Raw genomic sequence first — 24,123 nt, 5'->3', positions numbered from 1 at the left:
ACCGCGCATCGGATCTGAGGGGACATCAAAACTAGTCGATTTTGGTCCGATTTCGGCCAGATCCGACTGATCTGGCCGAAATCTGACCAAAATCAGCTAGTGTATGGGGGCCTTAACTGTATCCCCTTACTTCCTTTGAGGTCCGCACTAAAAAAAAAGCAAAGGAAATACATTTTCTTTGCATTTTGTATTCACTGAGGATAATATTAACAAGAACCAACAACAATTAATAGTATTTAAAAATGAGACCCCACAGTTTTTGAGATATAGGCCTCTACCAAATGGTTGAGAAATCCATTTATAATAAACTTTTTTTTTGGTGCGGACCTCAAAAGGTTAAAGCTATGGTACATATACACTTGTGCGGTCAGATGTCCCATCGCATCCGATCTCATCGAAAGTGCTTTTTTCCAGCACCGGATGTTGCATGCCATCGGGTGCTGGAAGAGGGATGGCGGGAGTCGGTGTAGCGGAGCGGGCAGCAGGAGGGCTAGCTGCAGTATTTAAAAAAATAAAAAATAATCAAAACACTGGGCAGCACTCTGATTGGCTGAGAGTGCTATTGTACGCAATTTCGCCCTAGTGCAGACATGTCCAAACTATGGCCCTCCAGCTGTTGTGAAAGTCCCATCATGCCTTGCTATTACAGAATGTTAAAACTATGGCAAGGCATGCTGGGATGCGTAGTTTCACCACATCTGGAGGGCCACAGTTTGGACATGCCTGCCCTAGTGTATTGGCACCATAACCCCTCCTATCTTAGTACCTATCCCTAACCGCCCACCCTGCAGCCAAACTCTTTCTTTTTGTTAGACACAAATTCATCCACAAGTACGTTCTTGGATCATGGGAGGAAAACTAAAGCGCCTGCAGGAAACGAAAGCAAACACTTGGAGAACATACAAACTCAACACTGTTAGGGCCTTGGTGGGAACCGTACCGAAGATCTCAGCACTGTGTGGCAATAACCACTATGACATCTGTGTTCAGCATTATTACAATAAGTAGATTTATATTGTGAAGTGCAAGTTAATGTTCCATCTGCTTGCACTTCCACCCTTATTTACCTTCCCTCTAAAAAAAATAAAAAAAGTTACTGCTCAACTATATACGGCTATTACATAACTCAGAAAAAGGGACACCTAGAAACAGATTTACTAGAAGCAGGCTTTGCTGCTGGATTGTGGGGCTTTGCCTATAAAAAAATAGGCAAAGCCCTGCTCAGCACACAGCATCATCGGTGTCCCGCTGTGTTTGCTGAGCGACCACACTTAAGCATGTCATACAACAAGAGAGTCTGGTCACCCAGCGTGTACGGGGATTTAAAATGCATTTATTTCAAGGCTCATATTTATCTCCAAGCTACACCTAAAGTAGATGACCTTTGGATAGCAGTGGATAAACACACCCCAAAGAAGTTGTTAATATTGGTTCTACTCACTACTACTGTACTGCACTACATGTTTTAAGAAAAATCCCTAAATGCACAATCTTCTCTTTGTACATGATAATAGCTTTTTATCCCATTAGAAAAGCAAAATCTTTTTTTTACCAATCACTAGACACTGGATATTTCACAGGAGCTCCCCCACTCCCAGACATACAGTGGCTACACAAAATATAGCAAAGTTAAGTAGGAATAAATATGGGCACATTGGGTGCAGCAGAACTGCAACATAACAGGCACTTATGGGGCTTCTACACTTCGCTGCCAGTGTTTTACAATACCTCCATTGTCAGTGATGGTTATTACCAGGGCACTAGAACCAGGAACTGACTGTTCCTGTGAAACAGCCCTACCATGATATTCCCTACATACCCCACACATACTGTACATTATCATCACCCCCTGCCTTCTCACCACTGCAACACCTGCCAACACAGATCAGCAGCTGGCAGCCTATGGCTGCCCTCCTCCTGTGAAACCACAAGTCCCAGAATGCCCTCTGCTAACAGGGCATGCTGAGACATGTAGTGCCATAGCAGCTAGACAGCCCCAGTATCCTCTATATATAAGCTCTCTGCCTGAATATATAGTAGTCACCCACTCCCTGACCTGTATTTAGTCCTCTCGCCCTTCTTATATACCAATCTGCGTATGAATCCCTCTCCCAAAGTCTGTGTTGACATTACCTGTTTTCTCCACTTCCGCCTCCTGCACTTTCGATCACGTGACCATCGGCTTTGTCAGCTGACCCGGAAGAAAGTCTATATTTGCACCGGAAATATAGAGTCCCCAGCTGACCGTTCTGCGGCGCCATGTTGCTTGGGGCTGGTGGTTATACATTTCATGTCTATATTTATTACCAAAAAGGCATTGCTTACCCTTAGTACTAGTGTAGCCCAGAGTCCAGTGCTATCACATTGGTCATTTATCGTATCTCTGCTAATTTGGCTGCATTTTATTATAAATGTCTCAATCTCTGCCACCCAAATCATTATATCAGTGTCCTATCCACTGATGCATGCAACTGTCTGTATTTGCTATGTACATGTCCTAAATTGCCTTGTACTGTAAGGTATTGTTTTCCTGTTTTTGCTTATGTATTGTTAGGGATATGGTCACTAGGTCGACCACAGGAAGCTCTACATACACTGAAGATCGCATACCCTCCAACATGACCCATTCCATTCGGTACACAATGCTCTGTTCCTGCACGTCCCTGGTAATGTATGATTGCCGGATTCAGTATTGAATCCTGGCGGTCGGGATCCCGGCGTTCAGAATCCCGACGCCGGAATCCCGACAGCCGAAATGCAGACAAGGGGGGGACGTGGATCGTCCCCCCTTGCGGGCTCGCTGCGCTCGCCACGCAGCGGGCCCGGTGCCTCGCTACGCTCGGCACGCTAATTTATTCTCCCTCCAGGGGTGTCGTGGACACCCCAGGAGGGAGAATGTGTCGGTATTTCGGCGGTCGGGATTCCGGCGTCGGGATTCTGAACGCCGGGATCCCGACCGCCGGGATTTTAACTGCATCCCTGATTGCCAGCACCTGTGTGGAACTACATACCTCCCAACTTCTGTCCGTATGAAATAGGGACTTCGCCGCGCGAGCGCCCGAAAAGGGGGCGGGTTTATGCAAATGAGGGCGCGGCTTATGCTAATTAGCCGCGACCTCATTTTCATGCGAGAATAGACGCTGTGCGCATGCGCACAGCGTCTATTCTACTAGATTGGGGGTCTCCCAACTGCCACCCCCCCCCGCAGCGGGACAATGCCTGCCGCGGGTGGGACAGCGGGACAGGACCCGAAAATCGGGACTGTCCCTCTAAAATCGTGACAGTTGGGAGGTATGGAACTAGGTAATTGAAGAGAAGGGTGTTTCAACACAGGTGATGACAATCATACATTACCAGGGACGTCCAGGTACAGAGCATTGTGTACCGAATGGAATGGGTCATGTTGGAGGGTATGAGATCGACCCTTAGGTAGACACAGTCAAAAGGTCAACATGTGTCTAGGTTGACAGGGTCATTAGGTCGACAAAAGCATTAGGTTGACATGGGTTCTTCACGTTTTTATTTAGCCGACATGTGCCAACAGGTTGTATTTCATGCCCTACCATCCACTAGGGCAGGGGTGGGGAACCTCCGGCCAGCGGGCCCCTGTAGCCGGTCTGAGTGGCCCGCCCACCCGCCTGGCGGCTTTGCCAGAGAGTACAGTACAGAGGAGTTCTCACAAGAAGTCGGTAGTTCTCGCAAGATTCCTCCTAATTTTCGCCCCTCTGCAGCGCTACATGCACACAGCATCTATTCCCCTCAGGCTGGGGGGGGACACCCAATTGCCCCCCCCCCCCTCCACCCACCGCAGGACACTGGCAGCTCTGGGCGGGACACGGGAACGTCCCCAAAAACCGGGACATTCCCGCGGAAAGAGGGACAGTAGGGAGGTATGATGATTCGTACCTGTTTGCTAGGCCGTGTATATTCGCAACCTAGTGAGCAAGTAGACACCGCCCCACCGAACGCTGTTAGGAATGGTTCATAATTGGCCAATCATCTCTTATATATTTGGCCAGATCTGTCACTCAACGCAGTGTGGCAAACGGTGGGCGGGGTTTCACGGGTGATTGACAGGCCCATCCACCGTCAGCCACACTGCAGAAGCAAGGCACTTCCGCACTTCCGTCCTACATGCTCTCCACAAGCGCACACACCCCTCCTTGCCCAAGACTCCCCAGGCCTGCCCACTAACTCCACACCCCTCCCCCAACACGCCCATAGGACATGTACACGCCGCGCGCCCAGCCACCCCCCTCATAGACCGCCCCGCAGGACATTTCGCCCGCCCCCCCCCTTCTGACTCACACCTAACAACGGGCACCAATAATACGCCCGCCCATTAACTACAACACCCCCCACAACACCCACAGCGGTCCCAGACTACGTCAGCAAATAACCCCGCCCCCCGACACGCAGCGCTGTGTCGGGCGACGGACAGACCCCGCCTGCACGACACCCCTTAACACAGCGCTCCCCGGCTACTCCGCCCCCCGACACGTAACCCCGCCCCCGACACGCAGCGCTGTGTCGGGCGACGGGCAGACCCCGCCTGCACGACACCCCTTAACACAGCGCTCCCCGGCTACTCCGCCCCCCCCGACACGTAACCCCGCCCCCCGACACGCAGCGCTGTGTCGGGCGACGGGCAGACCCCGGAGCCACGACACCCCTTCTCACACAGCGGTCCCCGGCTACTCCAACCCCCGACACGCAGAACTGTGTCAGGCGACGGGCGGACACCGGCTGCACGCTGCCTACCAACCCCAGCTGCCACTCCCGTGCCCACCGTCACCGTCCAGCAGAGCCTACACGCCGCACCCCCCCCCCCCCCCGCCTCGCTCCCTGGACACATTGCACCAGGTTAGTATGCCCCGTTCAGCGCACAACCCCCCACAGGAGACGCTGCCTGCCGCCCCAGCTGCCACTCCCGTGCCCACTTTCACCCTGTAGCAGAGCCTACACGCTGCGCCCCCCCCCCCCAGCCACGCTCCCTGGACACATTACACACCAGGAGACGCTGCCTGCCACCCCCAACTGCCACTCCCGTGCCCACCTTCACCCTCTAGCACAGCCTACACGCCCCACCCACCCCACCCAACCTTGCTCCCTGGACACATTCACACCGGGAGACGCTGCCTGCCGCCCCCAACTGCCACTCCCGTGCCCACCTTCACCCTCTAGCAGAGCCTACACGCCGCACCCCCCCCCCCAACCTCGCTCCCTGGACACATTGCACCAGGTTAGTATGCCCCGTTCAGCGCACAACCCCCCACAGGAGACTCTGCCTGCCGCCCCAGCTGCCACTCGCGTGCCCACTTTCACCCTGTAGCAGAGCCTACACGCTGCGCCCCCCCCCCCCCCCCCAGCCACGCTCCCTGGACACATTACACACCAGGAGATGCTGCCTGCCGCCCCCAACTGCCACTCCCGTGCTCACCTTCACCCTCTAGCACAGCCTACACGCCGCACCCCCCCCCAACCTTGCTCCCTGGACACATTACACACCGGGAGACGCTGCCTGCCCCCCCCAACTGCCACTCCCGTGCCCACCTTCACCCCCCCCCCCCCCCCAACCTCGCTCCCTGGACACATTGCACCAGGTTAGTATGTTTGCCCACTGACACACATCCATACTTCCAATACACAAAACAAACACACCCCGCCATTCCTCCAATCATCACAACCACACACACACACATACACACACACACATCCATGCCTCCAATACTCACAACTACAAACACACAACCATCCATCACTCCAATAATCACTACGAAACACACATATACACACACAAACACACACACACACCAATCCATGCTCACAACTACCCACACACACACACAAACATCCAAGCACACACACCCACCCACCCATTCCAGCATCTATTACTCACAACTACACACACACACCCACCCATCCATGCCACCAATACTCACAACTACACACAAACCCATCCATGCTTCCCATAATCACAACAAAACACACACACACACACACAGCTATGGCTACAATAATAATACACACACACACACCTATCCATGACTCCAATACTCACAACGACCCCATACCACTACACTACCAACACCTCTTCTAACACACTATTTTGTGTACCTTCCCATCTCAGGTCGGTACATGCTACATTTTGGACTTCAGCACACCTCATTCAACTTTAGCACACCTCATTATATGTCTTATTACCCACAACAGCCCATACCACAAAACCACCAACGCCTCTCCTCCCTTCAACATTTAGTCTCACACTATATTGTGTGCCTTTCCATCTCAAGTCACAAGCTAACGCCTTTACAACTTTAACACACTACATTTTAGGTTTTATTACACACAACACCACACACACACATCCATGCCTCCAACAACTACACACACCCATCCATGCCTCCTATACTCACAACTACACACACACATCCTTGCCTTCCATACTCACTACCACACACACACACCTCCTTACCTGCAATACTCACAACTACACAAACACCATCCATGCCTCCAATACTCACAAATACACACACACCATACACATATCCATGACTCCAATACTCACAACTACACACACACATATCCATGCCGACAATACTCACAACACACACACACACATCCATGCCTGTAATACACACACAACCACCCATTGCACACACACACACACACACATCTATGCCTCCAATACTTACAAGTACACACATCCATGCTTTCAATACTCACAACTACACAAACACACACACCCATCCATCCATCCATGCCTCCAATACTCACAAGTACACACACACACACATCCATTCCTCCAATGCTAACAACTACACACACCCATGCATGCCTCCTATACTCACAACTACACACACACCCATCCATGCCTCCAATACTCACAACCACACACACATCCTTGCCTCCCATACTCAAAACTACACACACACCTCCTTACCTGCAATACTCACAACTACACAAATACCATCCATGCCTCAAATACTCACAACTACACACACACACACACACACATGCCTCTAATACTCACAACTACAGATGCGCGCGCACATACACAAACACATCCATCCCTAAAATACTCACAAGTACACACACACAAACAATGCCTGTAATACACACACCCAGCCATACCACACACACACATCTATGCCTTCAATACCCACAAGTACACACTCACATCCATGCTTTCAATACTCACAACTACACACACACACATCCATGCCTACAATACTCACAACTACACACACATCCATCCATGCCTCCAATGCTCACAACTACACACACCCATCTATGCCTCCTATACTCACAACTACACACACACCCATCCATGCCTCCTATACTCACAACTACACACACACCCATCCATGCCTCCTATACTCACAACGACACATACACACACACACCCATGCCTCCTATACTCACAACGACACATACACACACATCCATGCCTCCTATACTCACAACGACACATACACACACACCCATCCATGCCTCCTATACTCACAACGACACATACACACACACCCATCCATGCTTCTCACGGCCGTAGCTGCAGGCTTTAGGACTTAAGCACACTTAATTTTATCTATTATAATTTTTGCTTTCACTTTAAGATCCCTTCAAACATCACGGTGTGCCACTGTACACTTTACTATGTTTGCTAACGCACCAACGTCATTTTCAAACACACACACACATCCATACTTCCAATACTCACACAAAACAAACACACCACTCCATGCCAATCATGACAACTACACACACACACACACACACACACACACACACATCCATGCCTCCAATACTCACACTAAACAAACACACCACTCCATTCCAATCATGACAATTACACACACACACACACACATCCATGCCTCCAATACTTACAACTACACACACACAACCATCCATCCCTCCAATACTCACAACTAAACACACCCACACAAACACACACCCATCCATAGCTCTAATACTCACAACCACACACAAACATCCAAGTACACACACCCAGACAACCATCCCAGCATCACAACTACACACACACACATCCTTGCCCTACACACACATCCATACCTGTAATACACACACAACCACCCATTGCACACACACACATTTATACCTCCAATACTTACAAGTACACACATCCATGCTTTCAATACTCACAACTACACACACACCCATGCCTCCAATACTCACAAGTACACACACACACACATCCATTCCTCCAATACTCACAACTACACACACCCATGCATGCCTCCAATACTCATTACCACACACACATCCTTGCCTCCCATACTCACAACTACAAACACCCCTCCTTACCTGCAATACTCACAACTACACAAATACCATCCATGCCTCCAATACTCACAACTACACACACATGCCTCCAATACTCACAACTACAGATACGCGCGCACATACACACACACATCCATTCCTAAAATACGCACAAGTACACACACACACAAACAATGCCTGTAATACACACACCCAGCCATACCATACCACACACACACACACACACACACACACACACACACACACATCTATACAAACAATGCCTGTAATACACACACACACACACATCTATGCCTCCAATACCCACAAGTACACACTCACATCCATGCTTTCAATACTCACAACAACACACACACATCCATGCCTACAATACTCACAACTACACACACACACACATCCATCCATGCCTCCAATGCTCACAACTACACACACACACACCCATCCATGCCTCCAATACTCACAAACACACACACACATCCTTGCCTCCAATACTCACAACCACACACACACACACACATCCTTGCCTCCAATATGTGACTTTACTCATCTTATTTATATCAAAGCACTTTCCTAACTTTTTACAATGTTTACAATAAAAGCATCACAATGTTCAACCTCTTTTCAAACTGGTATAAAATATTTCTATTTAAATACATATTTCCGACATCTAGATTAGGTAACATTTAAACAATAAAAAATTCATCATAACACTATCACACACTACACCCCCTTTGCAATTATATGCACTTTCTTTTGTAAACATTTATGCTCTCACTCAAATTAACTTTACTCACATTATTCACCATATTACACTACATCTCACACTCACATATATTTCTACTTCTAATGGGGCGAAGCCCCTCACGACGGTGTGAAGAGCGCCCGGAGGGCGCGATGAATCACCTAGTTCATAATCATTAATGGTTTATGGTTGATCTAGAATACCATTGGTCTAGAATACCAGATGGTTTACCTACATCAATGGCACAGCATAACTAAATTGTTTAGATTTTTCCCCAAGGTGCTGTGAAGCTAAGCATAGCTCCGCCCCTGACACTGTGAAGCCCTGCCCCAAGGTTCTAATTGGTCTAGAGGGCAGTTAGCCAAAGAAAAGGGAGAACCATCAATGGGCAGAACCATCAATGTTCAACCATTGCATACTATGACCATCAATGGCCACTTGTGATATTGCCATCAATGGCGACCACACTGAGGGCCGCATCTAGATAAGGGAGTTTGAGTTTGCTGGGTATATATACTGTGCCTGCCACAGCACTGGGACTGTTTCTCTTGTACCAGTTACAGTGGCTGGGCAGATGTGACCGTGCCCTTGGTTACATTATTACTACCACATGAATCCCCAACGTGGAGGTGTTTGTGTCAAAACAAAAAATTATTCTCATCATGCCATGTGTATTGTATTAATGTATAATTCACATGTTTGCATTTCAAATCCCTCTTATAAACAAATATAATTTTAGAAATTAAGAAATACATGGTACAAATTCTAGAAGTAGAGGATGTTTGTGGCCAAAATGGTCACTATGAAGCATTATTCTACTCCGCGGTGGCGAGAGAATGGAAGGGTGAGTGCACATTACTCCGCGCTGGCGAGAGAATGGAAGGGTGAGTGCACATTACTCCGCGCTGGCGAGAGAATGGAAGGGTGAGTGCACATTACTCCGCGCTGGCGAGAGAATGGAAGGGTGAGTGCACACTGACCTCCATTCTTAAACCATCCCTGCCCTGGCTTTAATAATGCACAGGTGACTTAAGGTGCACACACAATGGGGCCCATTTATCATTCAATATTCCCGGCCGTTTTTGTATTTCCGCAAGTATCATTAGAATGTATCATGGAGAGACGGCAGCAGGAATCTCTGGTCCCTGCTACAATTCCTCCTTTACCGCTGCCGGCTGCTTCCCCCATAGGTTACTATGAGGGATGCGAAGCTGCCCGATGTATCAGCATGAGACGGCAGCGCTTCGCATCCCTGGGCTACCGCCATGCTGAGATGGCGGTTGCGCATTGTAACCTATAAGCTATATACCGCACTGCCACTGGGGCAGCGCGGTCGGTGGGGGGGTCAGAGCTAACAGTGCATGCACAGGCGCCCGGCTCAGGACCTGGAGCCCTGTCCCTGCGCGTCAGGGATGATACATCCCGCCAATAGGATCGCATTTTACAATGTGATCCTGGTCAGTAACATTTTGCCCAGATCGCACTGTAAATGCGATCAATGATAAATGGGCCTCAATGTACGATACGCTTCCTGAGCGATATACATGGGCGAACGATATAGGGCATACACACTGGTGGATATCATTAATAATATTGTTCAGTGACATCGCCGGGTTACTACCCTGAACATGCAGTTGGAAACCCCTAAAATTCTGTACAGAATAATAAATATAACAAAATGATTATTCTGTTGTTAGTACGACTGTACAGTGCTAACATTATTTTGACGTGCAGTGCCCCTTGTTGCCAGCAGGTGGCGATTGTGCTATGTGGCTCTAAACCGGTACAAGAAGAGCGGTGAGGCAGCAGAGGGAATGTTACGCCCTCTCTGATTGGCCGGAGACCGGAGCTAGAGGTAAAACATGGCGCCGACCAAGGTGATGCACGTTGTGGCGGATTCCGGAGCCTTCCTGAGGAACGCGGTGCTGCAGGTGAGAAAAGCGGCCCCCCGGGTGGGCGAGGGACCAGTTTTGTGTGCACCTCAGCTATTCACCTGTCATATGTTTCTAGGAAATCGGGACAAGCATCTACACGGTGCGGGATGTGGTGAATGAAATCCGGGACAAGGCGACCAGGAGACGGCTAGCAGTGCTGCCCTATGAGCTCCACTTTAAGGAGCCGAGACCTGAATGTATCCAGCTAGGTGAGGAGGAGGCAATACGGCAGGGGGAGGGTAGACCCCAAATGTGGGGCATCGGTGCTGTGGAACCAAAAGTGCCAGATCAGCTGCCTGGGTACCACCTCTGGGTGTCATCAAGGAATTGGCTGGGGGACCACTTCACCGGTTCAGTGTCCAGGGTATCCCCGAGTGCTATTGGGGGACCCCCTGGGTGCCGACATGGCAGAAGCTGGGTGGCACCACCCCCCCAAGTGCCATTGAGCAGCTGCCAGGGGATCCCACCGAGTGCTACCAAGGCAGCAGAACAACACAACAGGATGGCGGTGGGCCATGAGTTCCACCATGCTGTGATTCCTGGCACTGTGATGCACTGACACAATTAGTGCACCATTCCCGTCAGTCTCTGCCCCGGTGGAGCTTACAATCTATGTTCCCTACCGCATGTACACGCACACACACATTCATGCTACAGTTCATTTTTGTTTGTATATAATTAACCTACCAGAATATTTTTGATTTGTCGGAGGAAGCTGAAGCACCTGGAGGAAATCCACGCAAGCACGCGGAGTATATACAAACTCCACTTTTTAGGGCCATGGTGGCATTTGAACCTATGACCTCAGTGCGGAGTCCCTGTACATGCTGCACACAATCAAACCATAGCAGTGGCAGCTTGATGACCTGAAATTTGATTGACAATGGGAAGCTCGATAGTCAAAAGGTCGACATGAAATTCCATGTTTTTTTTAAGCCGGCTTGTGCCGACACGCGTTATTTCATACCCTACCATCCACTAGGTAGGGTGTGGAGGGAAAATATAAGTGTGCCATCACAGCAAGAAACTCTGCCCGAAGCATGGCAGGCACAGCGGTACACTGATGGTGTCCGTGTCAACTTACGTCGATATTTGGGGCAAAAAAATTGTGTAAAATCTTATGACGACCTTCCCATTGTCGACCTTCCGCCCATGTCCACCTATTTCATGTCAACCTAAGCCCTGTTGACCTTTAGTGGTCAACCTTGATAGCGTCGACTGGGTCGGGCAGTTTACTCGACTAATACCGCTTTCAGATCGCAAATGCAGGGTCGCACCGGGACTTTGAACCGGTTCAGTCCCGGTGCGACCCTGCATGTGTGGTCCGTTCACACTGCAAACAGCGAACCGGCAATATTACCGGTTCACTGACATCATCAGGAGCATCGGTGCGTCATCGGGAGGCGGGGGAGGAGGCAACGCTTAGAGCTGGCGCTGCTCCAAGCGCTGCCTCCTCCATAGTGTGAACGGGAAACGGGTCGATCGACCCGTTTAACCCGTTCACACTGCACAGCAACACGGCACCGAGCCAGTAAGAACTCTGCTTTTTTTCCCGGTTCAGATTGCCGTGTTGCTACCGGTTAGCTGTAACCGGTAACCCCTTTCACATCACACTAATTACCAGGTCAAGCCGGCTTGTACCCGGTAATAAGCTGCAATGTGAAAGGGGTACTACTGTCATGTCAAGGTGAGGGGGGGCGTACTAGCTTCTCCCAGCCGCTTGTTGTGCCACATGCAGCCTCCACTTCTGGAGGTCCTCCCCAAACGCCACATGCAATTGGGTTATTGGGAAAAATCAACAGACCCTTGGTTAGTACTATTCTGTATTAATGTTTACCTTTATGAATTACTTGACTTTAGAGGAATTCGTCGTCGGTATTCCAATTTAGTGATTTTGCGAGTGGTGTAACATGCATTCCAAGCAGCAGAATTATGGGTAATTACATAGAAAGTAAATGACTGGTCAGAAACCATGTCTAGTAACCTCCCTCTCTGTCTGTTCTAGTGACCGAATTCTCCAAGAAGACCGGAGACTATGCCAGCCTTTCCGCCACAGACATCAAGGTTCTGGCTCTTGCCTACCAACTTGAGGTCGAACATGTTGGTTCAGACCACATTAGAACAGAACCACTCCACAAGGTGAGGAACTTCGAGTCCTTTCATGGTCTGGTGAGGAACATTGAGCTCTCTCATAGTTGGAACCATGTGGCAGTACGTGAACATAGTGGGAGATATTCTGCAATGATGGGATACAATAGTGGATATGGAGAGCATTCAATATGAATTGAAGTCCCTGGGAGATGCCGTGTTCCCCTATAGGAAAGAATCACGGATGGACACATTTCTTTATTGTTTTGGCTCCTCATTACTTGGAGGTTCAGCAAAGTTCGTGACATAGAGTTTAGTAGCATGTATGCCCTTAGGGCAATTAGGAAAACTGTGTGCAAAATCTGCATTACACATTCTGATAAGAAAATGCTGTGAATTTATATAGCGTTCCTATCCAATGACTCCTCCGGCGTCACTGAAAGGCTTGTGGGGGGCGTTTATCATTACATATTTGCAACTTGCAAAATAACCATAAATGTTAAGTATCCCCCGTATGTTTGAAGGATATAAACCCCATCAGGTATCCCTCCATTACCACATACAGCTGCTCCCCCCCCCCCCCATAGGTTACTATGGGGATGCAATGCTGCTAGATTTACCCATTGTGTTCCCTGCAACGACCATTATTTGAATGGCAGAAGCCCATTGTAGTCTATAATCTACACAAGGCATTGCTGGGGTAGAGTGTTCCCCGGAACCCTTCCTGGAAGTGGCTGTTATGCAGTGTGGTCATAGCTGAACGTGATTACGCAGCTCCCCCATCAGCCAGTGGTAAGATCCCTCCCAGATTGCATTGTATATGTGATCCATGATAAATGGCTACCTTGGTCATTAGGTGAGTAGGAGCAGTTGAGAAGCTGCTGTCCTTATTCTGTATTATTCCTTGTGTTTTCCAGGTCTCTGTTAGCACCACAGTGCAACACCCAGAGGCTCCTGTTAACATGGCTGGCTTCCATTTCCCATCCAAGGTACTGTATGTTGTGTTGGGAATGACCCTCCGATTGGGACATTAACCTGAGTTCTGTTCACATTCATTATTCGGGGCGTCCAGCTGTCTACATAGTGCAGGGGAGGGGGAGGTGTGTGCTGGTTATCTAATGAACAATAAGGGGGCTTCCTACGGGCTGCTATAGCTATAGCTGGCCATGTAGCTGCTTGTACAAAGACTAATGCATCTCTTTAAAATTCTTGCTATATAAAATATTTGGGAAAATATAAAAACCAATGAGTGTGTTGATGTGTGGACTGTAATTCCAGCCTGCAGGTAGAAGGGAAGGTGAGCTGAGAACACCGGGGGCAGATGAAAATAACGACCTGAATGCAACGAACCAAGAGTTTGATTCCTTTTTGTTCTGGAGAAACCCCCTGCCCAGCATCGAGGAGGATTTGCTGGAACTGATGGTATGACGCGGCTCAGACTAAACTAACACAATTTAGGGATATTGGGCCTGATTCTGGTTTGCTCAGTAAGCTGCGAACATAGCCGCTTACCAAGCACCTGAGACGCTGCCCCACCGAATACCCACGCAACTGCCGATTTCCCCTCGGTAACATGCGTACCTCTGCTGCAGGAGAAATCGTACGATGGTCGCCAACCAATTGAATGATTTCTCCTTCGCAAATAGAAGTCAGTGGAAACTGACATTTATTTGCGTGTGCCTGGCCGAAGACCGGGCGGGTGGGTGACCACCTGTGTACCTATGGGAAGCCCCGCGTTGTCATGGGGACGCCCATAAAATTCCTGCCACTGTCCGCCCCTGGCCTACCCCGATATTTGAGAATTGCTCGGCGACTATGCAAGTTGGGTGCTGCACATGTGCATAATAGACTATACGCAGTCCCCAAAACACACACGTGTGTGTGTGTGTGTGTGTATATATATACATATACACTAAACATCAGCACTCCCCTTTCCTAGTTTTGGGGTGCCCTATGGCTTGTGACCACACAAAATAAAGATATAACAAGTGAGTGGGGCTAACCGGAAACAGAGGCCCATTTATCAATGAGTTTGACCTATTTAAAACCCAATGCATGTGATCAATGTTTCTCCAGCCCATCGGCTCCCATCTGTCGATTTTTTTTTTTTTTTTTTTTTTTTTCAAACACTCGATGCAAGCTGATTGTCTGTAGCACAGTTTATCCTATGCAGTGCTGGGGAACACTGGAAAAGAGGATTTCAGGTTGGCTGGAGGAGTTGACACAAACTATACTTTAGCTCAGTGGTTCCCAAACTTTATATACACCACATTCCCCCTTCTAGAGGGTGCGTGAGTGGCATTGGTCTCCCCTGTGCTGTGTTGGTCGCGCTGCTCATACCGATCTGCGATCACATTGCATTCATAGGAATCGCAGGAAGGAGGAGATCTGCACCTCCGCCTGTATTTGTGAGCAGATTAGCATATGTAATCCAACCTGAATGAGGACCAATGTACCTATATATTGCTGTGTCATGCTTACCTATGAGTATCTGTGTACATTACATATTACTATGTGTGGTTATCCGTGTATAGAGCTTTGTCTGTGTGATTATATATATATATATATATAATCTACATCTATTGTGTCTCACAATCACTTGTGTGTTCACTGGATGGCGCAGTGTTACTCTCCCCTCTGCGTGTCTTGGGGGATGATTCTGGGTAACTGGGTAAGATGCGACACTAAGACGCATTCCGCCGCTGCCGGAGAAACCATTCGATGTTCGCCAAACCATTGCGCGATTTCTCCTGGCTTCGCAAATGAGTCGGAGGAAACTGACTTTTATTGGTGGCAGGGTGGGCGGCTGACACCGATGTGACGTCAGCCGCCCGTCCACATCGACCCGCCCGCATTACCATGGGAACGCCCTGTTTCTCAGTATGTATTAATGTCACTGGCACCAATGCGTACAGATGTAGGCTCTATGTCGCTGAGTTTCGCGCTCGCTTTGGGGTGTTATCGGTACGTAGGGCACTCGAGTAGTTGCGCTGTCGTCCTCCTTCATCTATGTTTGTTTTGCGTTGTTACTTTCTAGTTTGTGTTTGTATCTTTGCACACTGGGCCTGATTCAGACCAGTTCGCTAGGCTGCATATGCCTAGTAAACGTTGCGCACCAGGCGGATGTGTACCCTTACCTATCCGCTCGCATGCGCGCTCATAGAGAAAAACATCATTCAATAGTTCCTGGCCATCAAATGACTTTTCCTCTGTTCACTGCTGAAAAGAAGTCAGGTCAGCCAGTTGAATGGTAAATTGGGGGTCATGTGACGTCATCCGCCCGCCCCGAGCAGGTGCACCCAATGGTTTTTGTGGGCACGCCCACGTAACGTGCACTAGCTGCGGTGGCCCACTAACATTTAAGCAATGGCTTAGCGACCTTAGGCATCAGTCACTGCACTGAAAACGGTAGTGTGAAGATCTTCTGTTCTCCACTCATAATAATGGTTCATACATATCATTGTGTGTGTGTGTGTGTGTGTGTGTGTGTGTGTGTGTGTGTGTGTGTGTGTGTGTTATTTTGGACAGTATTATAGTAATGATGCTTATTTGTTTTTTCCACTGCAGAATGCCCAGTTGGTGTCTGTAACTAGCAGCCAAGTGCCAGTACCACCAGCAGTTCCCGTCCCAGACGATCAGGGCAACACCGTGGAACAATCATCCAGTGAGGAGGAGGAAGAGGAGGGTGACCATGATGGTGGCTGGATTACACCAAGTAACATCAAACAGATCAAGCAGGACTCCAACGCACGAGAGGCTCCGGTTAATGTAGTGGTCGGCTGCTTGACCACCGATTTTGCGATGCAGGTATTGCAGCGCAATGGTTTATACTGTGCTAGGGCAACGCAAGTTATTACTGGGAGAATGGGAGAATAGAGGTGGAGACAAGCGTGTGTAACTCATTACGTTATTGGGCCAACAGCGCTAAAACTCCAGCACCTCTCTCCCCTAATAAGGTCACACTGCAGGGCTACTTCCTTTTATATTACAAACATGTTGCCCAGAAGTTACAAATTAACCCTAAACCACAGAACTTATACATTTAACCGATCAAGATGCAATCCTCTCCATGTAGGTTACACAAAGTGTCCTTCACAGTCTACTGAGAGTGTAGGTACAAAAAGGTTTAATAGAAATATTCCTGTAAGCCCTGTCAATGCCTTGTCCGTCCGTCCCACCCGAACAGGCGTAATACTGTCTGGACGTTCTAGAACTTGTTTTTTGAGGGCTGATGAACTGCTTCAACCCTTTAAGTACCAACGTTGCTGTGAGAGATCCTCAAAATATCCGCTTCAATTTCCAGCGTCCTTCACAGCGACTGTTCTTGTTTTGTTTTTGTTTTTTTGCGTTCGATAGTCGATAGTTAATAATTGACCACTATTGGTCAACACATGAAAAATGAACACTGTCAACATGAGTTTTTTTAACTTTTTTTTTATTTTTTAAAGAAACAACGGAGTTTTTTCAAACCTTATTAACCAGGTGGACAAAAAGTTAGGTTATAACTGTGGGCCGAGCGTAGAACCATGCCCGAAACATGGCTAGCAAAAAGCGGTACTTATTTTGGTGTTAAGACACCCAGAAACCTGTGAAGTCATGTCAACCTTTTTCATGTGTCGACCTATTGCCAGTCGACCCTATGACATACCCCGTCAATCGCCTGTCCATTGTTTGTTTGTTTTTTCCTGTCCTTTTTATTGAAGAGATTTTCAATACCAAACAATACAAAAACAATCACCTGTAAAGAGGACAACAGCATATGCAGGTCAATAAAACAATAGGTGTTGTTATAAGAAGTGTTCTATATCTGTACCATTGTAGAGTTCTATGCAGGTCACAAGGCCCATTGCTCAAAACTACATTGACCCCAGAACGTATTATCTAGTAACACTGTTCTCCGTTCCTCAGAACCTGCTCATACAGATGGGTCTCCATGTGTTGTCTGTGGATGGGATGCTCATCCGCCAGACCAGAAACTACATCTTACGCTGCCACGGCTGTTTTAAGTGAGTGTCTCTGTATTGTCTTAATTATACCCCTCTTACACCCAAATCCCGGATCGACCCGGTATTTGGAACATGGTTCCAATCCAGGTCGAATCCGGGTTTTGCACCTTTTACACTGCAGTGGCGCTTGGAGGTGACCTCATCTCTACCCAGGTCCTGCCAGTGTTCTACCCTAGTCAGGACCTGGATAGAAGTCCCATATAAAGGGACACAGGTTAACCCCTTTTACACTGCCGCTGACCCGGGTCCACAAGGGAAAAACCCGGGTATTTGCGGCAGTGTAAATTATTAGTAATTGTTCTCATGGGAATAGAATGGATGCATTCCTGTATATGTACAGATGTTGAATGGGAGAACAGTTAAGCTGGTTACACACTAGACGATAATCTGACCGATTATTACCGATTCCGACAAAAGGGTAAATTTACTAAAATGGGAATTCTATTGAACATTGGATGTTGCCAATAGCAACCAATCAGATTGGTTTGCTGTGGGCAACATCCCGTCTTCAATAGAAGTCCCATCTAAGTAGATTTACCCCAACATCTTCATACTGCGTAGTGTGACACTGACACATGCTTTCTATATCTGCATTCTTTGGGCAGCGATGTATCAAAGCTTCTAATGGGTGAAGAAGTGCCCACGGTAATCGGATTATAGCTGTCATGAATCCAGTAAGTTTTATAAAACGATAGGTAGAAGCTGATTGGTTTCTATCGGTAACAGCCAATTCTCTACTCTTTAGAATAGATACTCTACTCTTTGATACTTCTCTCCGTTTGTTTCCTGACTCCGCATTCTGATTTTGAAACCGCAGCAGAAAACTGAGTAAAGGATCCCTCTAAAGGTGGTGTTGGGTTTCTCAATAGAGCGGCTCCTGGCGATTCTATCACCGTCCGCCGTCCTCCAACAAAATGGGGCACGCACGAGACACTTGTGCGGCCCATTCTCCTTGAAGCGGAGACGGGCAGGAAACCCTTCGGTCCCAACTGCCTTACTGACAGGGACACGCTCTATTAAGAAACCCATCTCGGTGGTCCCACAGCTTTCAGCTTAGCCAGAATATGCCCATGTCTAGCTGATACATGGGTTTGGGGTGGGGAAATGTTTTACAGCATTTTCATTTTTCTTGCAGGACCACTTCAGACATGACCAAGTCCTTCTGTCCTTACTGTGGAAATATGACCCTGAAGAAGGTGGCTGTGTCTGTGAATGAAGATGGCAGCCTCCAAATGCATTTCTCCCGGAACCCCAAAGTGCTCAACACACGCGGGATGAGGGTAAGACTAAGCTATCTCCGTCCTGCAGGTCATGGGAGGGTCACTTTTGCTACTAAACTGCTGAAGGAAATATGAGCATAATTCAGACTTGATTGCAAAAGCACAATTTTCTTTTCTCAAAAGGACAAAACCATGTGCACTGCAGCAGGGGTAGATGTAACATGTGCAGAGAAAGTTTAATTTGGGTGAGCTATTTTGTTTCTGTGCAGGGTAAATACTGGCTGCTTTATTTTTACACTGCAATTTAGAGTTCAATTGGAAAACACTCCACCCAGTTCTAACTCTCTCTGCACATGTTACATCTGCCCCACCTAAGAACAAAAAAAAGTGCTTTGTGTTTCAATTAGGGCCCGAGCCATCATCTGTTTAAATAGGAAATGAGCGGCGGCGATGTGCGGGCCAGCAGACAGGGACGGGCGAGTGGCTCGTTTGCGTGTCCCCGTCAGTAAGGCAGTAGGGACCGAAGGCTGGAGTGGGATGGCGGATGGTGATAGAATCGCCAGGAGCCGCTGTAATGAGAGCGCCTCCATCTGTACTGTACTGCTATGTAAATCTTATCTAAACTGATCCTGTAACCGCACTGTGACTGCTGCCATTCCACTTATGGCCAGCAGATGGGGACGTAGATTTGTGTTTTGAGCATATCCGGTCACTAGTAGGCAATTCTTGGGCCTGATTCAGACCTGTGCACTAGGCTGAGTATACTTAGCAGCCTAGCGAACAGGTAAGCACCGCCCCACTGAACACTTACTCTGCAGGCGTCTGTGGGTGGGAACCGGCTGTTTAGTGGGAGTACTAAGAAAAACGCAGGCGTGCCTAGGAAAACATTGGGAGTGTCCGGGGAACCTGCTAGGTGTACAGGGGAGGGTGTGTGACGTCCGCTCCAGGCCACATATGCCTTGTTTGAGAAGGAGCCTAAACTAGTAACGTGCTTAGGGCCCGTGAGGTCTAAATCCACCTCTGTATCAATACATGATAGTTTCTAGTAATAGTGTATACTGGCCCTGACTGCACGCGGCAGTGCATAGTAGCACATGGTGATAGTGTATACTGGCCCTGACTGCACGCGGCAGTGCTGCATAGTAGCACATGGTGATATATATATAATATAGGCACTGACTGCACGCGGCAGTGCATAATAGCACATGGTGATAGTGTATACTGGCCCTGACTGCACGCTGCAGTGCATAGTAGCACGTGGTGATAGTGTATACTGGCCCTGACTGCACGCGGCAGTGCTTAGTAGCACCTGGTGATAGTGTATACTGGCCCTGACTGCACGCGGCAGTGCATAGTAGCACGTGGGGATAGTGTATACTGGCCCTGACTGCACGTGGCAGTGCTGCATAGTAGCACATGGTGATAGTGTATACTGGCCCTGACCACGCGGCAGTGCTGCATAGTAGCACATGGTAATAGTGTATACTGGCCCTGACTGCACGCGGCAGTGCTGCATAGTAGCACATGGTGATAGTGTATACTGGCCCTGACTGCACGCGGCAGTGCATAGTAGCACGTGGGGATAGTGTATACTGGCCCTGACTGCACGTGGCAGTGCTGCATAGTAGCACGTGGGGATAGTGTATACTGGCCCTGACTGCACGCGGCAGTGCATAGTAGCACGTGGTGATAGTGTATACTGGCCCTGACTACACGCGGCAGTGCATAGTAGCACCTGGTGATAGTGTATACTGGCCCTGACTGCACGTGGCAGTGCTGCATAGTAGCACCTGGTGATAGTGTATACTGGCCCTGACTGCACGTGGCAGTGCTGCATAGTAGCACCTGGTGATAGTGTATACTGGCCCTGACTACAAGCGGCAGTTCATAGTAGCACCTGGTGATAGCGTATACTGGCCCTGACTGCACGCGGCAGTGCATAGTAGCATGCAGTGATACTGTATACTGGCCCTGACTGCACGCGGTGATAGTGTATACTGGCCCTGACTGCACGCGGCAGTGCATAGTAGCATGCAGTGATAGTGTATACTGGCCCTGACTGCACGTGGCAGTGCATAGTAGCACCTGGTGATAGTGTATACTGGCCCTGACTGCACGCGGCAGTGCATAGTAGCACACAGTGATAGCATATACTGGCCTTACTGCACGCGGCAGTGCATAGTAGCACACAGTGATAGCGTATACTGGCCCTGACTGCACGCGGCAGTGCATAGTAGCACACGGTGATAGCGTATACTGGCCCTGACTGCACGCGGCAGTGCATAGTAGCAGCACGCGATGATAGCATATATTGGCTCTGACTGCACATGGCAGTGGCATTTCCTGCAATCTAGCACTCCTCACCCTGTTTGTTTTTGCAGTACTCATTGCCAACCCCACAAGGCGGGAAACACGCCTCAAACCCTCACTTGGTGTTGGACCAGAACTTCCCCCAACAACGTCTCTCCAAGAAGGCAAGAGCCAAAACAGACGTATTCAACCCAGATTACATTGCCGGAGCCTCGCCCTTTGCAGAAAACGACATCTACAGCCGTGCTGCCAACCTGAATATCCGAGATGGCGCGACCGGAGCAGGGCGCAGGCGGGTGAACCCCAACGCTCCCAGGAAAAAGTGTGTGAAGAAGAGATGAGGGACTTGTTTCAGTATGTATTTATTTGAAGGTGCCTATTACCAGTCTGACCAGCAGCAGAAGATAATGCTTCAGTGACAAATAACAGGAGCCGTGTTACTGGTGTGTAAATGGGACGCCGTGCTGGAGCGGGATGCGCGAGGCAGCTCCGCCTGATCTTCTGCCACACTATCCATCCGTCTCACCCATGTGACTATATTTCTAAAGGGGCAGGGGGAAGATGTAGGGGACATTTTGCTAAACACACACTGCATACATCCACGCTTCTAACGATACAACTACGCATGGCTACCAGAATGTGTGCAAACAAGTGTAATATGAAAATTAAAAAAATATTAAATGTTTTATCTTTTTGCATACTTTTCTAGATGGCAATTGTTGGAACCTTGCACGCCCAAACCAAAGACTGGGTTTCTGGGCTAAATAATAATCTAGAGCATTTGACTGCGTTTTGTACCCCTTTCACACTGAGAAATATTTCCCGGGTTATTGCACATGAACGCGCAACAACCCGGGAAACTGGTCATTGTGAAATGATCCTGAACGATTATCCCGGGACCAGCGTTCCGGTATTTCAACCCAGGTCTTGACCAGGGTTTGACCCAGAACGCTTGCGGGTCCAAAGGCAGTGTGAACGGGTAAACCGCTGGGAGATGCTGATATCTCCCGGCCCCGCCTCCCGATTACATCACCCGTCCGGCTCTGGGCGGCGGCTCTCTGATCACTGACCTCTTCGAAATTGCAGAACAGCAGTCCGGTCTGAATAACCCCCCTTGTGCGGTGATTGCTGCAGAGCGGACAATCCAGGTGCCCTAATACAAAACAAAGGCTTTTGCTCATTGTAAATGACTCCCCGTGAAGAATCCCCAAGGAACGGTGACATCACTGTAACTTGAGACCTCTTACAAATCAGGACTTCTCAAATGATGTCATTCTGGCCATGTTAACATCTACTGGTGAGAAAGGAAGTAATATATCAGTCTTCAATATTTTATTTAATAACATTTTACAATGGTTTTTAATGTTTAGGAATCAAATTCTACACCTGAAGTTATACTTTAAGTTAAAAGAGCAACTCCCAAGAACAAATCGGAGTCTTGCATCTTCCTGTGCCCAGGGGTACGGTGGCAGTGGTTGCTGCCGGTCAAGTTCAGTGCAAGTGAAGCGAGCTTTGTAAATGATGTCCAGCTTGTATTAAATCCAATTTTTTATTGAACATAGAATTCATTAATAGACATTTTTGAGTCCTAATATAAAATCTAAGTTTGCAATACATGAATCGCTAATAATCCACACTAGCCCAGTGATACGGTAAAAAATGTTCTAAAGACCATTGTTTCAACCTCCTCAATTAACGTCCCGTGCAGGTTCAAAAGAACAATTCTATGCCACAAGGCATCAGTTCTGTGTGAGCAGAATAATGAAGATGTATAGCCGAGGATTGTTACTTTACCTGGTTTTAGAACAAACAGAGCCAACGTTCTCAAAAGTGGTTCATCCAGAATATCAACTAATAAATGTACATGATGATAATATAGCCGTCTCCTGATCGCCTCCACCTAGAGGGAGCTGTACAAGATCTTGGAGTATATGCCGGGATATAATACAAAAGAATGACCTGCTGTTTGTCAGAAAGCTGGTATAATACCTCCAGCTGGAGGGAGCCTTACACGCTCTAGAAGTTGTCCCAAAGATCACTGTGTGTCCGGCCTGGCGGGAGATGGTGATGCAGCCGCCTGCCCTCCTACCTCCTTGCTGGAGGGAGCCTCTATGGCTATAAGGTTGCTGGTCCTGGGTGCCAAAGAGTACCACAGGAGTCTTTGGGAGCTGCGTCTCTCCTCGCTGATTCTGAGGAAACTGCTACACACTACAGCAGAGAAACGCGTTAAGATTGGGGCTTTGTTATCAGAATCCCACCCAAAGCCCAACTGATCTCCTGCACCTAACAGCTGTCGCTGAATAACTGCAATCAGCGAGGAGACAGGCATGGCTGCAAGAGTCCTGTGGTACACCACCTGCTTTTACTGAGTGACGGTGGATCCGACACCCAGGACCAGCAACCTTAGAGCCATATAGGCTCTCTTCAGCAAGGAGGTAAGAGGGCAGGCGGCTGCATCACCATCTCCCACCAGGCCGGACACACAGTGATCTTTGGGACAACTTCTAGAGCACGTA

At 48.5% G+C, this 24,123-nt stretch overlaps 2 protein-coding genes across 3 annotated transcripts in view; one reads left to right on the top strand and one right to left on the bottom strand.

Annotated features, from left to right (window-relative positions):
* Positions 1 to 2,231, bottom strand: part of WWP2 (WW domain containing E3 ubiquitin protein ligase 2) — a 66,988-nt gene extending 64,757 nt beyond the window's left edge. The window contains exon 1 of one of the 2 annotated variants that reach the window (XM_083164752.1): positions 2,134 to 2,231. The gene's annotated coding sequence lies outside the window, so the exon portion shown is untranslated. The other variant, XM_083164753.1, reaches the window with a different exon arrangement.
* Positions 2,232 to 10,823: 8,592 nt separating this feature from the next.
* Positions 10,824 to 22,293, top strand: NOB1 (NIN1 (RPN12) binding protein 1 homolog). Its single transcript, XM_083164755.1, has 9 exons — positions 10,824 to 10,980; positions 11,060 to 11,192; positions 12,989 to 13,122; positions 13,989 to 14,060; positions 14,350 to 14,493; positions 16,639 to 16,878; positions 17,980 to 18,077; positions 19,213 to 19,357; positions 21,679 to 22,293. Exons 1-9 carry the CDS (start codon positions 10,912 to 10,914, stop codon positions 21,946 to 21,948), a joined length of 1,305 nt encoding a protein of 434 aa, XP_083020881.1. The 5' UTR covers positions 10,824 to 10,911; the 3' UTR covers positions 21,949 to 22,293.
* The last annotated feature ends 1,830 nt before the right edge of the window (positions 22,294 to 24,123 follow it).

The sequence above is a fragment of the Crinia signifera genome, chromosome 11, assembly GCF_055691185.1.
Source record: "Crinia signifera chromosome 11, ASM5569118v1, whole genome shotgun sequence".
Lineage (NCBI taxonomy): Eukaryota > Metazoa > Chordata > Amphibia > Anura > Myobatrachidae > Crinia > Crinia signifera.
Note: the sequence above shows the minus strand (reverse complement) of the source record. Positions and strands in the feature narration are given on the sequence as shown.

Bases quoted from the DNA above. Each gene is read 5' to 3' on its own strand.
- NOB1 (XM_083164755.1), top strand. From the start codon at position 10,912: ATGGCGCCGACCAAGGTGATGCACGTTGTGGCGGATTCCGGAGCCTTC. The intron at 16,879-17,979 runs GTATTGCAGCGC...TCCGTTCCTCAG, and splicing joins CCACCGATTTTGCGATGCAG to AACCTGCTCATACAGATGGG. The intron at 18,078-19,212 runs GTGAGTGTCTCT...TTTTTCTTGCAG, and splicing joins CGCTGCCACGGCTGTTTTAA to GACCACTTCAGACATGACCA.